Source organism: Spermophilus citellus (assembly GCF_964194105.1).
Source record: "Spermophilus citellus genome assembly, chromosome: 3".
Classification (NCBI taxonomy): domain Eukaryota; kingdom Metazoa; phylum Chordata; class Mammalia; order Rodentia; family Sciuridae; genus Spermophilus; species Spermophilus citellus.
Genome location: NC_138184.1, coordinates 16398341 through 16413832, shown reverse-complemented (window position 1 = coordinate 16413832; position 15492 = coordinate 16398341). Strand labels below are relative to the sequence as shown.

Sequence of the window (15492 nt, the reverse complement as noted above, 5' to 3'; positions counted from 1 at the left end):
TCTTCGGTCTTAGTCTTTCACCAGTAAAACGATCTCTTTGCCAGGATCACGTAATTATAACAGACAACTTTTGAAGAGAATGTGTCCTGAGCCAGTACACAGTGATCCCCAGAAGACAAACCAACTGGCCTCAGTCTCCCATATCACAGATGTAGAAACCGAGGCCCACAGAAGAGGCAGATGAAACCCTCACACCCCAGGTCTCGCTCCTGCTTGGGACTCTTGCCTTTATGGCCCATCCTAGACCCAAAGAGGAGGGTCAGAGAAGGGCTGGTGGGGCCCCTGGAATTTTCAGCCCTGTGAACTCCTGGGGCGACTCTCAGGGCCTCAGCTAAGAGAGAAAACATCGATGTCCCCCTTCCCTCCCAGAGCTGGAGAGGGCTCCTCAGGGACAGAGGGGGTGTCCTTTGAGCTCTCCCAGAGGGGGCCCTTCTTCACCTAACCTCCCTGAACAGTATGATATAGTGTCACAGTCTAACTGCTGGGGACCTCAACCTCTGCCGCTCAGAGCTCAGGAAGGACTGAGTCTTCCTTCCCTTTCATGTTTGCTGGGGCTGGATCCCGGGGGCTCACACAGCCTAGGCTGGCGCTCTGCCACTGAGCTGCGTCCCCAGTCCCGGAATGCTCCTCAATATAAAGATCTTGTTGTTATTAGTTCTGGGGATTAAACCTGGAGGCATTTGGCCGCTGAGTCACATTCCCAGTGCTTTTTATTTTTCTTTTGAGACAGGGTCTCACTAAGGAACTCGCTAAGTTATAGAGGCTGGCCTCGAACATATGATCCTCCTGCCTCGCTGGGATTCCTGGCCCCGCCGCCATGCCTGGCTGTTATTTAAAATACAAAGTCAGTGCGGGAGCTAGTGCGCATTCTCCTGCGGACGGGTATTTCTGGGAGCCACCGAGTAGGCAGCGCGCAGCGGCGTCTGTCCGGGAAGTCTGGGAGCTGAGCAGCGTTGCTGTCCTCACTTCCAGCCTGGGGCCGCCACGCCGCGTCCCCACCCAGAGGGCGGACTTGACGGAGGGTCTCCGCGTGGGCAGGGAGCCCCGGAGCAGAGCTGGATTCATTGTTCTTTATTTTTGTTATTGTTTTTCTGTATTTTCCCAGTTCTCCGCAGTGGGTTTGTGATAGTTTCGTAGACCAAGTGGGAGAGGGGGACAAACACGTCACCCTTGGAGAAAAATAAATTTCCCAAATGCAGACGGAGGGGGAGGGTCGTCCCAGTCCTTCCACGGCACTGGGCGGGCTGGGCTCGGAGGCGGAGCCCCCCAGCCTCCAGGCGCGAAGTTATTCTGGTCGCAGCGCCTCCGCCTCCGCAGCTGGGAGCTTTTTATAAACAGGATGAGTCCTCCCCGCCCCCACCCCGCCCCGTCCCCAGCTCCTCCTCCAGGGGTGGGGATCCAGGGGATCTGGACTCTCTTGGGGGCCACATGTCCCCTGCTGTTTGAAGACCAGAGTGAGTGGGGACAGGAGACCCACAGTGGGGGCTGGGGCTCCCCTCCCCGAAATCCTGACTTTCCCCCCTTAAGATTGGAAGGGACACGCGAGGGAGCACGTTGGCCTCCCGATTCGCCATCTCCCCTGGGAGACAGGGGTCGCCCAGTCCCCCCCCCCAGTCTGTGCACCTGGGTCAGTGAAGGGCTGGGGGGGGGGACCCTCTCATACCTTCCCCGCTTTCTTTCTTTCTTTCTTTTTTTTTTTAACCGCAGGCTTTGGAGGTTTAGGGGACAGGTCACGTCTCTGACCCTATTTTGTCTTTTCTTCGGATTTTTCTCTCGATAATGGGGCCCAGGGAAGGGAAGAGTCTCGGAGCGTCCCTCGGTCCTTCCTTTTCTGGGAGACGGTGGGGAGGGGTGGCTCTTTTGACCCTATTTCTTCTTCTTTTAATCTCGTAAACAGGGGTGGGGTGGCGCCCCTGTCAGCCCGGTCCTCAGTAGAGGTCCTACACTTTGGGAATTGGACTGGGGTCTCTCTTAAACCCTCCTCCTCTTGTCCTTTTTTATTTAATTTGAACCCTAAAAATTGAGGGGCCATGGAGCACCTCTCGGATCCCAGTTCCTCTTTTCTCAAAATGATAGTAGGGGACAGTTAACACGAAATCACAGCGCTTGGGACGAGGCAGGGGCTGTAGGCGACCCGGAGCTGGGTGGGCGTTGGAGGAGAAGAGAACCGCCCCCCAAGACCAGGGCTCAGTCAAGGCCTCAGCTTCTCGGCCCTTCAAAAACCTAAGAGCCTCCATTGGACAGGAGAAGGGAGTCAACAGACACTGATTGGCTATATTGTCCGTCGCTCAAGTATTTAAGCCAATGAGAGGACTCTAATCAGCCCCGCCTTCCTGGACAGTACCAGAGGCGGAGCAGGAGCTGGAACCGCGCCCGCCCCTACAGCATGTACACATCTGGCCCCGCCCCATTCAAGCGTCAATCTGCGCGGGGCCCCGCCCCTTCTGGTTCTGCAAGATTCGGTGGGCATATCTCCATGCGCGGCTCCGCCCCGATGGCGTCACGACCGTATCTGCATGTGCGGCCCCGCCCCACTCTTTGCAGGACGTCACCAAGGACTGCAGGGGCCTGAGCCGCTGCCGCTGCCGCCGCCGCCGCGCAGCCCCACATCAGCTCACTGGGGGTCCCCGTCACCGCCACCGCCCAAAAGTCACCGCCACTCGGATCGCTGCCACATTGGTGCAGGGCAAGGTGAGCTCCCGGGCGTCCCTCTGTGCTCCGGCTCTGAGCACCTGCATAACCTTCATTTGACTGATGGGCTGGCGGAGGGGAAGGGGGTTGACCAGGGTTGAATGGGGGGATAGGAGCGGCGGTGGGGGGCCTGGGAAGGGGTAGGTCCGAGGGTCCCCCAACTTGTCCGATCCTCACAGTACCCCCCAACCCCCAGGCGCTGCGGCGGAGGGGGAGGGGAGGCGAGTGCCTTGCGGGAGCTGTGCGCGCGGGAGGCTCTTGCGTGCGCGTGCGCGTGGTGTGCACACGCGTGTGCGCGCCCGACTGTGTCAGCGGGTCTGTGTACACTTGCGTGTGTTCCTGGGTACGTTCACGTGACTCCGTGTGATCTGGGTCTAAGTATGTGCGTGCCGCACGAGTGCGGAGGGAAATTCACGGACTGTGAGTGTTCGCGCTGGGCTCTGTGCATAGGTGCACAAAGATTTGTGTCCATGTGGGTGATGTGCACACACCTGCAGGGGAACCGGGGGCCGTGCGCCGGGGTGGGTTTGCACATCTCTATATGTGAACTGGTGTGCACACAGGTGCCTGCGGCTCTGCCCTGTGTATCTGGTGTTGGCACACTCATCTATGTCTGAGCGTGGACGGATGTGTGCGGATGTGTGCGGGACTGTGGACACCTGAGTCTGTACACGCCCCACCACGGTCACGTGATGCAACTGTTCTGGCCTGAGTTCTCCCTGCCTTGGCGTTTGGGGGAAGGGAAGCTGCAGACGCGCCACCCTGCCACCCTCCTCGGGCCATACATTCGTGTGCACGTGCAGCCCGGTTCTGAGGACCAGGAAAGATTGATGGGGGGGCGGGGCCGGCAACAGTCACTCCTCAGAGTAGAGCCATAGGGTTTAGGGTTACAGTTCTCACCTGGGGCAAGCCTGATGGAGGGGCTGCAGGGGTGGCCCCATCCGCTCTCCTCCTTTGAAATCTTGGACCTTTCAAGGTCACAGCTAGGCTTCTGCTGGGGCAACCCCATTAATACTGGGGCCCCTGATGGTTTAAGTGTGGTCTCCCAACACCACTGTGGTACTCCTCTGCAACTCTCCATCCTGGGCTTGGGAAGTTGGGGATGGAGAGAGCCCCCTCATGCTGTCCTACAACCCGCACCCCTAGATGGCATCCGCCACAGACTCCCGCTATGGGCAGAAGGAGTCCTCGGATCAGAACTTCGACTACATGTTCAAGATCCTCATCATTGGCAACAGCAGCGTGGGCAAGACGTCCTTCCTCTTCCGCTACGCGGATGACTCCTTCACACCCGCCTTCGTCAGCACTGTGGGCATCGATTTCAAGGTCAAGACCATCTACCGCAACGACAAGAGGATCAAGCTGCAGATTTGGGTGGGTCGTGCCAGAGGGCTCCTCCTCTTGCTGGAAAAGCAGCCCGTTTGGTTGCTTTTCCATGCATTCCTGGTTAGATTCGTGCATTCACACCCGGGGCACTTATCAGATGCCTACTGTATACCTGGGGGTGGAGGATCATAGAGCACCCCTGTTCCTCAGTGTCTAATTTCAGTGCCTGTTTCCCCATCTTGCAGTTCTTTCTGGAACTTCTTATGAGGCTTCAGCCAGATCTTGGCCCCTGTCCTCATTTCCTGGGTCAGATGCTGCACGGGCCTCAGGGCTTCCTACCTTCCTCATTCAGTTCTACAGAGGCCAGAGGGAGCCTGTCCTCTCTGCCCACTCTTCATGGCTTCCATCGCACTCCTAGTAAAAGGAACCCCTCACTGAAGCCAGGAGTCCCTGCCTGGTCTCTCTGTGTGGGATGCTCCTCCCTCCCTCCGGCCTTCAGGTTTTTAAATGTCCCCCTCCAACACTCCCCATCCTGGGCAGGCTTTATTTTTCTCCTCAGTCCTTGCTACCCTCTGACGGCTATGCTTATGTGGTTACTTTATGTTATTTTTGCAGTAATGGGGTGGAACCCAGGGCTTCACATGTACTGGGCAAGGGCTGGACCACCGAGCTCCACCCCCTGCCCATTTAATTTTCAGACAGGGTCTTGCTCAGGTGCCTAGGCTGGCTTCTACCTTGTGATCCTCCTGACTCAGCCTCCTGAGTCACTGGTTAGGCAGGCACCACCACAGTGTTGTGCATTCCACAGGAAGGGATTTCTGTCCATTTTATAAGCTCTGTGCTGTGACAGGGTGGAGCACACGGTGTGTGGTTTGGTGCCCAGTATGTGTTTGCTGAATAAATAGGGATGGATTCTGCAGTAGGATGATCGAGTACTAAAAGTCTGGGATACTAGTGACCCAGAGGGCTTTTCCTGGACCATGGAGTCCCTGGGTGAGAGCTTGTCCCCTGCTGGGCCCCAAAGGGACCAGACTGGGTGATCTCAGAACAGATCTCCTCTATGAGGAGCTCACGTGTGGGTCTATGGCTCCCATCTCTTCCTCCCAGGACACAGCAGGGCAAGAGCGGTACCGGACCATCACTACCGCCTACTACCGGGGCGCCATGGGCTTCATCCTCATGTATGACATCACCAACGAGGAGTCCTTCAACGCTGTGCAGGACTGGTGAGCACCTCCCCTCCTCTCAGACCATCCCTTCACTTCAGTTGGAAATCCTTATAGGAATGTAAAGGGGAAAACAATCTGGGATCTGACGAGGCTGGGAACAACTATAAGAGCAGTTTGCATAGGTTGTAAACGTTTCTTTTCTTTTTTCGGTACCAGGGATTGAACCCAGGGGTCTTAATCACTGAGCCTCACTCCCAGCCCTTTTTATATTTTATTTAGAGTCAGGGTCTCACTGAGTTGCTGAGGGCTTCACTAAGTTTCTGAGGCTGGCTTTGAACTCGCCATCCTCCTGCCTCAGCCTCCAGAGCTGCTGGGATTACAGGCGTATGCCCCCAGCAACATTTGTTTGTCTTTCTTCTTCTTCTTTTTCTTTGTGGTTCTGGGGTCACACACAGGGCCTTGTAAATGCTAGGCAAATGCACCACCACTGCGCACATCCCAGACCTGAGGTTGGACACATTTGAATGTTCTCCCTGGCCAGGGATGGTGGCAGGTGCCTAAGGTCTCAGGTGCTGGAAGTCTGAGGCAGGAGGATTACATGAGCCCAAGAATTTGAGACCAACCTGGGCAACATAGCCAGACCCCATCTCTAAAATAAAATAGGGCCGGGGATATAGGTCAGTTGGTACAGTGCTTGCCTCGCATGCACAAGGCCCTGGGTTCAATCCCCAGCACTAAACAAAAAATAAATAGATAAATAAATAAGATAGCCAGACACAGTTGGTGCATACCTATAAAATTCCAGTGACTCAGGTGGCTGAGGCAGGAGGATCTCAAGTTGGAGGCCAGCCTTGGCAACTTAGTGAGACCCTGTCTTAAAATAAAAACTAAAAAGAGGCCGGGCACAGTGGCACATGCCTGTAATCTCAGCTGCTTGGGAGGCTGAGGCAGGAGGATCAGGAGTTCAAAGCCAGTCTCAGGAATTTAGCAAGGCCCTAAGCAATTCAGCGAGATCCTGTCTTTAAAAAAATATAAAAAAGAGCTGGGATGTGGCTCAGTAGTTAAGTGCCCCTGAGTTCAATCCCTGGTACCAACCCCTACCCAAAAGCCCCAAACCAGAAAGGGCTGAGAGTGTATCTCAGTGGCAGAGTGCTTCTGAGTTCAAGTCCCAGTACTGCAAAATAAGTAAGTAAACAAACAAATAAATAAATGGCCTGCCTAGCCATGATGGTAAACTTTCAGAGAATTTCTGAATTTGTTGCAGAGGAAGTAATTTCTCTGAGGGTGCTGGGAACGGTGGGAGGGGTTGCTTGAGAGCTGGATTTTGAAGCACAGGCAGCTTTTGGAGCAAATACCCACAGGCAGGAAAGAGCATGAGTTCTTGGCAGGAGCAGAGATGGGGCCTGGAGGGCTTCCTGGAGGAAGAGGCTGGTGGATGGAGAGAGGATAGTGGGTACCCGGCAGGACAAAGGCAGGGAGGAAGGGCCAAGCCTGCCATGTTGGAGGACTACAGGGCCATGGTGGCTGGAGGAGACCTAGGGTAGGAAGGTCGTGGGCCAACCTCAAGGTCTCTCTCCCCAGGACAAGGGGACAGGCCCTGCCCTAGAGCTTGGGGATGGGGCTGGGGTCCCCAAACCCCTAAACCAACCCCATTGCTGCCTCATGCAGGTCGACCCAAATCAAGACCTACTCGTGGGACAATGCCCAGGTGCTGCTGGTGGGGAACAAGTGTGACATGGAGGATGAGCGGGTGGTGTCATCGGAACGTGGCCGGCAGCTGGCTGACCATCTTGGTGAGTGACCTGCAGACTGGGGACCCTCAAGGTGAGAAAAGGGACACTGAAGCCCTAAAAGGGAAGGACACACACCCAAAGTCTCACAGCGGAGTCAGGACAGGGATGGCTTCAAATCTAGGCAATCAGCGCTTTCTGCCAGCTGGCCTCGACCCAGGAGCCACTGGGAGGGCTCAGCAGTTCCCACCCTCTCACCGTCTGCTTCCTGCTGGGTGCTAAGGGCCATGACAGGCTTCTGCCTCACTGGGAGTGAGGTGGGCCCTAGCCCGTCCGTCAGGCAGAGGAAACAGGTGGGCCAAGGCCAGAGATGAAAATGATCCTATGTTAGGCCACAGTTTCACGGGGCTGGAACACGGGGGTTAACTGGAGGACACTCGGTCAGTTGTGCAGGGCCTCGACCATGAGCCGAGGAGCCAGAACTTCTTAGAACAATAGGGAGCCATGGACGGTATCTGAGGAGGGGAGGGCACAGTTGGATCTGAGTGTGGGAGGTCTCCAGGGCCTGTGCATGGACGTGGGCTGGACAGTGGGGATCGGAAGTGCTTGCTAGGGCCCTGGAGACAATCTCAGGGTGAAGAAAGGACAGGGGGCTGGGGATGCAGCTCAAGCGGTAGCACGCTTGCCTGGCATGTGCAGGGCGCTGGGTTCGATCCTCAGCACCACATACCAACAAAGATGTTGTGTCCGCCGAGAACTAAAAAATGAATATTAAAAAAAATTAAAAAAAAAAAAAAAAGGATGGGAAACGCAGGACGGTCCCGCCCTTCCCTTCTGTCTTTGGATGTTCACAGTGTGGCTTTCCTGGGTGACTTGTCAGTGTCTTTAATGGGTCCTCGGCCTCTGGGAGCTGGGTGCAAAGGGTCTTTACCCTCCCTTCCCTAACCACAGGGTTCGAGTTCTTTGAGGCAAGTGCTAAGGACAACATCAACGTCAAGCAGACCTTTGAGCGCCTGGTGGACGTCATCTGCGAGAAGATGTCCGAGTCACTGGACACCGCAGACCCCGCTGTGACCGGCGCCAAGCAGGGCCCGCAGCTCACTGACCAGCAGGCGCCCCCACACCAGGACTGCGCCTGCTGAGAGCAGCCCCGCCCCCGCCCCACCCCCAGGGCCTGGGACCCGCCCCTGCCGTAGCCCATCACCCTTATTTATTATCGTAGTTATTTATTTATTTATTGAAGATGTCCCCCAGGGGCCCGGGCTCCCCCGCCCTCCCCCCCTGTACATACAGCCCTGCCCCTGCTCTGCTGTGGCGTGTCGTGGTCACTGCTCACCCTCCTCTGGAGACCTCACCTTTTTTTTTAAATTCACCCTCATCAGCAGTTGTTGGTTGTGAAGAGGGGACCAGATGACACCCCAGAGCAGGCTGATGCGGTGATGGGGTGGCCAGGCCCGCCAGCCCCTCCTGATGCAGCGCCCCGGGTCCCCTGCTCGGGCTTCTCCTGGTGGACCACAGGGAAGGAGTCCAGGACTCCTCTCCCTCAGTTTTATCTTTTGGGTGGGTGGGGTGCTGGGAGTGGATTCCACCCTGGGACCACCCCTCCGGACCTGTTCTGACGTCACAAGTGTCAACCGTGCCCCTCAGTCCCCTAGGAGATGTAATGACACACTACACACAATCCAATAAAGCGAATGGACCATGCCCTGTCCCTCTGCGGCGGTCCCGCCCTCCCCTTCTGTCTTTGGACATTCACAAGATTTCAATTACAGAGAGAATTTAATGGAATTTCCATGTTTACGACCAAAGAAGCGACCTGGAGGCTCCAGTCCTGCTTGAAGCTTTTGGAGTTGACTCCAGGCTGGACCCTACTCCAAGGGGATCGGCCATGTCCTTGCCTTGGTCCCCAGGGGCCTGGAAAAGCCCGAGTGTGGCTGTGTAGCCTTGGCAGTGGTGAGGTTTGGTGCTTGGGACCAGCTGGCTGGCTGAGGCCCTGTGCTGCAGGTGGGCCATCTTGGTCACAGGTCTTATTAGGCTTCCAGTGAAAAGGGTTGGGGGACGACTGTCCATCTGGTGGCTGTGTTCCAGATGGGAAATGGCCCGCTGTGAGCTTGGGAGGAGCTCAGCTAGATGCCTGGGAGTCGGATGGGCTGGCACACGGCCCCAGGACCCCGCCTGATTCAGGAGTCCACTCCCCTTCTGACGGGAGGCGTGGCAGCTCCTAGTCGCTGTCGCCCTGTCTAGAGCAGGGATCTAGTCCTGGGTGTTACCTCAGTCCGTTCGAGTGCCCAGGGCCACACAGCCTGGGGGTGTCAGAGGGCCGGGGACCTGTCAGCACAGAGGGTCTGGTCACAGGCATTGCTTCTGTGTGGGGGGCACTGGGGATGGAACCCAGGGCCTTGCACAAGCGGGCCGGGAACTCTCCGAGCCGTATCTCCTGCTCCCTGGGCCCACATCTATCTGTCCTCAGGTTTGGGGTCAGCCCTGCTCAACAGGCATAGCAGGGACCTGGTGGTCACACCGGTACCTGGCCTGGTCCGTCAGACAGCAGAGCTGCCTCTCCATGGCCTGGGAGCTCCCCACCTGCCCTCCCTGGGCCCAACTGCCAGGGCCCTCACCCTCTGCAGTGGCTGTAGTGCCACTGAGGCTCACAGAGATGGCCCCAGGGGAACCCCCGGGTGCCAGGTCCACCCACCACACTCACCCGGTACTTCAAGTAGGACAGGTATGTGTCCCAGCCTAGCATCAGACCATTGATGTAGGTGACCCGAAACTGGGGGGGCACGAAGAGGAAGTTCACCAGCTGCGCCGCAGGCCACACGCACCAGTCAGCCTAGGGGGAGGGGCGGAGTGCAGTAAGGGGCGGGGCCAGAGCCTTGAGGGGCGGGGCAGGAGAGCCGTCAGAGGCGGAGCTGCAGGTGGGCGGGGCCTGGGGGATACGCACCTTGTAGAATTCCCAGAACTTGTCCCGCAGCTCTTGGCAGCTTTCGTCCAGTGTCTGGCCCTCCAGGCAGCCGAGGCCTGGGAAGGAAACCAAGAAATGAGTGTCAGAGGCCACAGCGTACGGTGGAGGTGAAAGAGACCCACGATGATGGTGGGGCTGGGTTGGACCTCTGAGTGACAGAGCGACCCAGGCAGAGGGTATGGGACAGCAGGGTGGTTGGAGGAGGGGAACAACACAGAACAAGTCACTTATAAAATAAACACATGCTCCAAAGGAGATGCCCTGAGGTAGAATCTGGTTTTAGTTCTTCTTTACAGCCAAGGAAACTCTGAGCCTGGAGGGTGGGGACGAGCAGCTCTGCCAAGACTCTCCACAAAGCCTGGGGCTGGGATGACTGTACCCCATTAATCCCAATCGCACTCCTCTCCCTTTAGGCCTCAGGGCCTTTGTATAGGCCGACCCTCCTGCTGCCAGCTCAGTGTCTGCTGAATGTCCAACCTCCCATTCAAAGCAGCCCCAGAAAATGTCCTCATCTCCCCCACACTCACCACCATTCACACCAACCCCCACTGGCTCCCTGAGGGTCAGATTGGGTCTATTCTGTCACCCAGTCCAGGGCCACCTACACAGGAAGCGCATCAGAATCACACCTCAGCATCCTTAACACAAACCTGTCTCCACCAATCCCAATCTATGAGGGGCAAAACCCAAGATCTTGGGCTCCTTACCCACGAAGTACCAGACGCCTAGCATAGGAGAGGCGACGAGCTGATCCACGAGGACCTTCTTGAGGATGTTTGGGAGGCCTCGGAGGCCCGATGCAGGGAGTATGCGATCCAGCCACAGGTACCAGTAGTGCAGGACGGGGCCCATGCTGCAGCCCACCATAAACATGCTGGCTGAGGTGGCAGAAGAAGCAGGGTGCCAGATCAGGCCAGCAAGCCCCACAATACACTCCCCCCTGGCCAAGATGTGGGTAAGCTCTATGCCCTCCCCAAGCCTCAGCCAGAAAATCGGGCGAGCTCAACCGTGTATTCCTCCACTACAAGCCCCACCGCCAGACAGACGCCGTTCCAGGCTCCTGGGTGGATGGCAGAGATCCCAGGGATTGGGGGTGACGGACACCTGGGGGTGTTAGGGGACAGAGACTAAGGGAGGGATCATCAGAGTCCTTAGACTTAGTGCACGCCGAGATTGTGTCCTGACGGAGACGGAGGCTACAGATCAGGGATTAATGACCTCTGGCCGGATACGAAGATATCCGAATCTTAGGTAGGAACAAAGGTCCCCGGAGGTGAAGGGCCAGCAGCGCCGGCGTCCTCACCTGAGCGCCGCCGGTCAAACCTCTGGCCAGGTCGGGTGCGGATCTCCCAGGACTGGCGTGCGCCATCCCCGGCTGCCATGAGTGCGCCGCAGCCCAGAGTGTTGGTGATGAGAAGCGCACGGCCCTGGAACAAGGGTTGCCCCGCTGCCCACAGACCGCGCAGCCACTGCCAGCCACCCGGCGCCATCACCACCCTTGGCGCAGGAACCGGCGCGCCGCTCTGCCCCGCTCCGACCTGCGCCAACCAACCATGAGTCCCCCCGCCTCCACGAATCCCCACCCACGCCGCCGCGGACCAATCCACATTGTCTCTCAGCCCTCGTGTCCGCCCCAAGTCGCCCCCGACCAATCGCTGATCTTCAAGGAGCTTCACTTGCCCGCCCCTAGCAGTATTGACCAATAATAAGCAGCCGAGCTCTCCCAGGGTCGGTCGTTGAAAGTAGCTATGTACCGCCTCCGGAACTAGCGGACCAATCGCAAGTAAGTGTTGCCCTGACGTCCAGCGTGCCCTGGGGGAACGTTAAACCCCCTTTCCCGCCCCCTTCTGAGACGGCCTATGGATAACAGTAACCACACCCCCGATGCCACTACTGGCCAATCGCTGCCTGTTGCCCCGCCTCCCGCGTTGAGATGGCCAATCTTAGGCAGGTACTACAGTCTGGGTTTGAGTGCCTTCCAGATTTCCAGATTCTCCTGGAGTTGGTGACAAGAGTGGGCTTGACCGCTACAGGAGACTGAAGTCTCGTCCTGCAGAGCCTTCTGGAAGTTGGACGTGGGGAAGAAGCCTCAGATCTGCACCTCATCCAGATGTTGACCTTGGTCCTGACCTTTCCCGGGTCTTAGACCTCAGTTGCCTAAAAATAAACGTTAGACACTGTTCTGGGCTGAATCATATCACAGCAACATTGTGCTGTTGTAGAAACTGTGACCTCCTCGTTTTCTGTAGAGGAAAATGTCATCTGTGTTGCAGAAAACTGACCACCGGCCAAATCCTGTTCCTGCCTGGTTTTGTGTGGCTTCCGAAGTAAAGATGTTTCTTAAATTTCTTTTTCCTTGATCCTGGGAGTTGAATTCAGTAGCTCTCTACCACCGAGACTCATCCCCAACTAACTTTTTTTTTTTTTTTTTTTTTTTTAGTTTTAGTTTTAGGTGGACACAATATCTTTATTTGTTTATTTTTATGTGGTGCCAAGGATTAAGCCCAGTGCCTTGGGCTGGGGATGTGGCTCAAGCGGTAGCGCGCTCACCTGGCATGCGTGCGGCCCGGGTTCTATCCTCAGCACCACATACCAACAAAGATGTTGTGTCCGCCGAGAACTAAAAAATAAATATTAAAAAAAAAAAAATTCTCTCTCTCTCTCCTCTCTCACTCTCTCTTAAAAAAAAAAAAGCCCAGTGCCTCACATATGCGAGGCAAGTGCTCTGCCACTGAGCTACAGCCCCAGCCCTAATTTGAACCTCTTTTTACAGATATTACGGCTGCGTAGAATTATCCTGATCTGCCTGAATTCTGGGATTTGTTCCTTGTAAGTCCTACGTCCCTTCTTCAGGGGAACTGGTGTTCTTCTTGTTGGCATTTCCTGGTCTGCCTTTCCCCTACAGACAACAGGTAGTTTGCTGAGGAATTTAACATACTCTGTTGACTTCAGTCAAGCAGGGCTGCAGATAAATGGCTTTTTAAAAAATTTAAATTATTTATGTATTTTAATTTGTTATGTATGACGGCAGGATGTAATTCCGTTCGTGTTACGCATATAGAGCACAATTTTCCATGTCTCTGGTTGTACAAGATGAATTGCTAAGTGAAATCACGCTGGGGTCATGGGGTTCCATGTTACACTTGTTCCCTTAACTCCTGTTCCCATGTCTCACATCCATCTGTCCCTCATCACTTCTGCCTCAGCTCCCAGGGTCGCTGGGGTTCCAGGCACGCATCTCTGCACCTGGTCTTTATGGGCCTCTTTAGAAACAGCTCCAACCATTTTGCTTATCTTGTTGGTAACACTCCACTCTTCCTCCAGCCCTCCTGATTTGGCATCACTGAAAACTAGGACTGCGCCTTCCCAGTGCTCCGCCAGCGCAGGCTGAACAACTTCCTGTAAATGGCAAAGAAATCATCACAACGGACCGTGTATAACATGGTGGGTCACTAGAGTTCTCTGGACTTTGAACTTGGCTGTTTCCTGGAGCAGGTGGTGTGAGGTCCAATCCTCTCTGAATGCCAGGCAGCTCCCAGTCAGTCCCGTGATCAGGAGGGGAAACACCGACACTGTACTCATTGACTACAGCCCTGAAATTCAAAACCCTAACGGCCCTTGTTAGACCAGGACGCAAGAAAAGACCACTGACTCCAATTAAAATCAAATTAAAGCAAGCTTATTATTTCCACCGGCCGGGCTGCCTTTCCCTCCCAAAATTCCTACAGCCCAGCTTTATAGCCCAGAAAGTTACACAAAAGGGGGGTTACAGATAACAGAACTCTGACAAGCATCACACTAATGGTAGTTTACATTTTTTTTTCTGGCCCCAACAGCAGAATTTATGAAGACCATTAGAGCCTCAGAGAGGGTCGTTGTCTGGCCAGGGAAGGCCAATATTTATGAGGCATCACTAAAGTTTCAGAGAGGGCTGCTATCTGGTCAGAGAGCCAGGCATGGGTGAGTTCAAGGCATGGGCAGGCATTCCAAGCAGGTTCAGAATTTGCAGTAATTTATAGTAAAGCCGAAATTAGCTTTTCATGGCTTTGTGACAAGATGGCTCCAAATTTTAATAAAAGATTAGGTTGGGTCTATCACCCTGTGGGTTTCGTTGTCACACCATTGTGAAGTCAAAAAATGGTAAGTTGATCTATACCAAGTTGAACCATGTAAGTTGACCCATGTAAATACTTTGCACTCCCCGTGACCAGGGAGACTGAAGCAGGAGGATTGCAAGTTAGAGGCCAGCCTCAGCAACTTAGCAAGACCCTTTCTGAAAACAGGAGAAGAAAAAAAGGAAGAGTGGCCTGGGGATATAGCTCAGTTGGTAGAGGGCTTGCCTCCCATGCACAAGGCCCTGGGTTCAAACCCCAGCACCACAAAAAAAAAAAAAAAAAAAAAAAAGAGGAGGAGGAGGGTGGTGTAAGGGGAGGAGGAAGAGGAAGGTGAAGAGGAAGAGGAAGAGAAACAGAGGGGGTTGGGGTGTTGCTCAGTGGTCAAATGTCCCTGGAATTAATCCCCAGCAGTGCAAAAAAAAAAAAAAATGTTCAGTGAATACCAAATGTCACCATCATAAAGACACTGGAACCGCAAACCAAGCGGCCTATTGGATTGCTTCCCCACCCCCCATTGGATCTTCACTACCATCTAAAGATGTTTACGACTGACTAAAAATCTCTGCTCACTGGCCCATGATTTAAAAATGTGAGTTTAGAGCCAAGGATGTAGTGTTGGCCTGGGCTCCACCCAGCTCTGCAAACCCACCACGTTGGTTCTAATCATTAAACTTAGCTTTTTTTTTTTTTTTGTACCAGGGATTGAACCCAGGGGTGCTTCACCACTGAGCTGCCTCCCCAGCCCTTTTAAAAAAAAAAAATTTTTTTTTTTAGAGATAGCATCTTGCTGAGTTGCTTAAAGCCTTGTTAAATTGCTGAGGCTGGCCTTGAACTCTCCATCCTCCCGCCTCAGCCTCCCAAACTGCTGGGATGACAGGTATGAGTCATGTTGGTTGCTTGGCAGTTCCTTTGTTTTGGTAGAAATAATCCTGGTGAAGTGCATGATGGAACTGGGGTGTGGCTCAGGGTAGAGCACCTGGGTCCAGCCCCGCCACCCGCCAACCCAGCCTGATGGCTCTCACAGTACAGAGCTCTGTGCTATGGTGCTCCCCCAGCCACACCACTGCCCCCCAAAATGAGAGCCGTCCATGGAACCCAACGGAACCGGTGCAGGGCCACTTTCTTCAGCTTGTTTCAGTTTTTGTTTTCCCTCCTTTTATACATTTAATATCTCAAAACAGGGGCTGGGGATGTGGCTCAAGCGGTAGCGCGCTCGCCTGGCATGCGTGCGGCCTGGGTTCGATCCTCAGCACCACATACCAACAAAGATGTTGTGTCCGCCGAGAACTAAAAAATAAATATTAAAAATTCTCTCTCTCTCTCTCCTCTCTCACTCTAAAAAAAAAAAATTTCACTTAAAAAAATAATATCTCAAAACATTTTTTTATATTTATTTTTTAGTTTTAGGTGGCACAATATCTTTATTTTTTTATTTTATTTTTTTAGAGAGAGAGAGAGAGAGAGAGAGAGAGAGATTTTATTTACTTTTTAGTTTT

The 15492-nt window shown here is 54.5% G+C and overlaps 2 protein-coding genes across 2 annotated transcripts; one reads left to right on the top strand and one right to left on the bottom strand.

Moving 5' to 3' along the window:
* The first annotated feature begins 2546 nt into the window (after window positions 1-2546).
* On the top strand, window positions 2547-8620 carry RAB3A (RAB3A, member RAS oncogene family). The gene is made up of 5 exons (XM_081284225.1): window positions 2547-2691; window positions 3838-4065; window positions 5125-5243; window positions 6855-6979; window positions 7868-8620. Exons 2-5 carry the CDS (start codon window positions 3838-3840, stop codon window positions 8056-8058), a joined length of 663 nt encoding a protein of 220 aa, XP_081140351.1. The 5' UTR covers window positions 2547-2691; the 3' UTR covers window positions 8059-8620.
* Window positions 8621-8676: 56 nt separating this feature from the next.
* Window positions 8677-11428, bottom strand: MPV17L2 (MPV17 mitochondrial inner membrane protein like 2). Its single transcript, XM_081284227.1, has 5 exons — window positions 11185-11428; window positions 10589-10759; window positions 9861-9937; window positions 9621-9749; window positions 8677-9244 (listed from the first exon to the last, which is right to left on the bottom strand). Exons 1-5 carry the CDS (start codon window positions 11369-11371, stop codon window positions 9188-9190), a joined length of 621 nt encoding a protein of 206 aa, XP_081140353.1. The 5' UTR covers window positions 11372-11428; the 3' UTR covers window positions 8677-9187.
* Between the last annotated feature and the right edge of the window lie 4064 nt (window positions 11429-15492).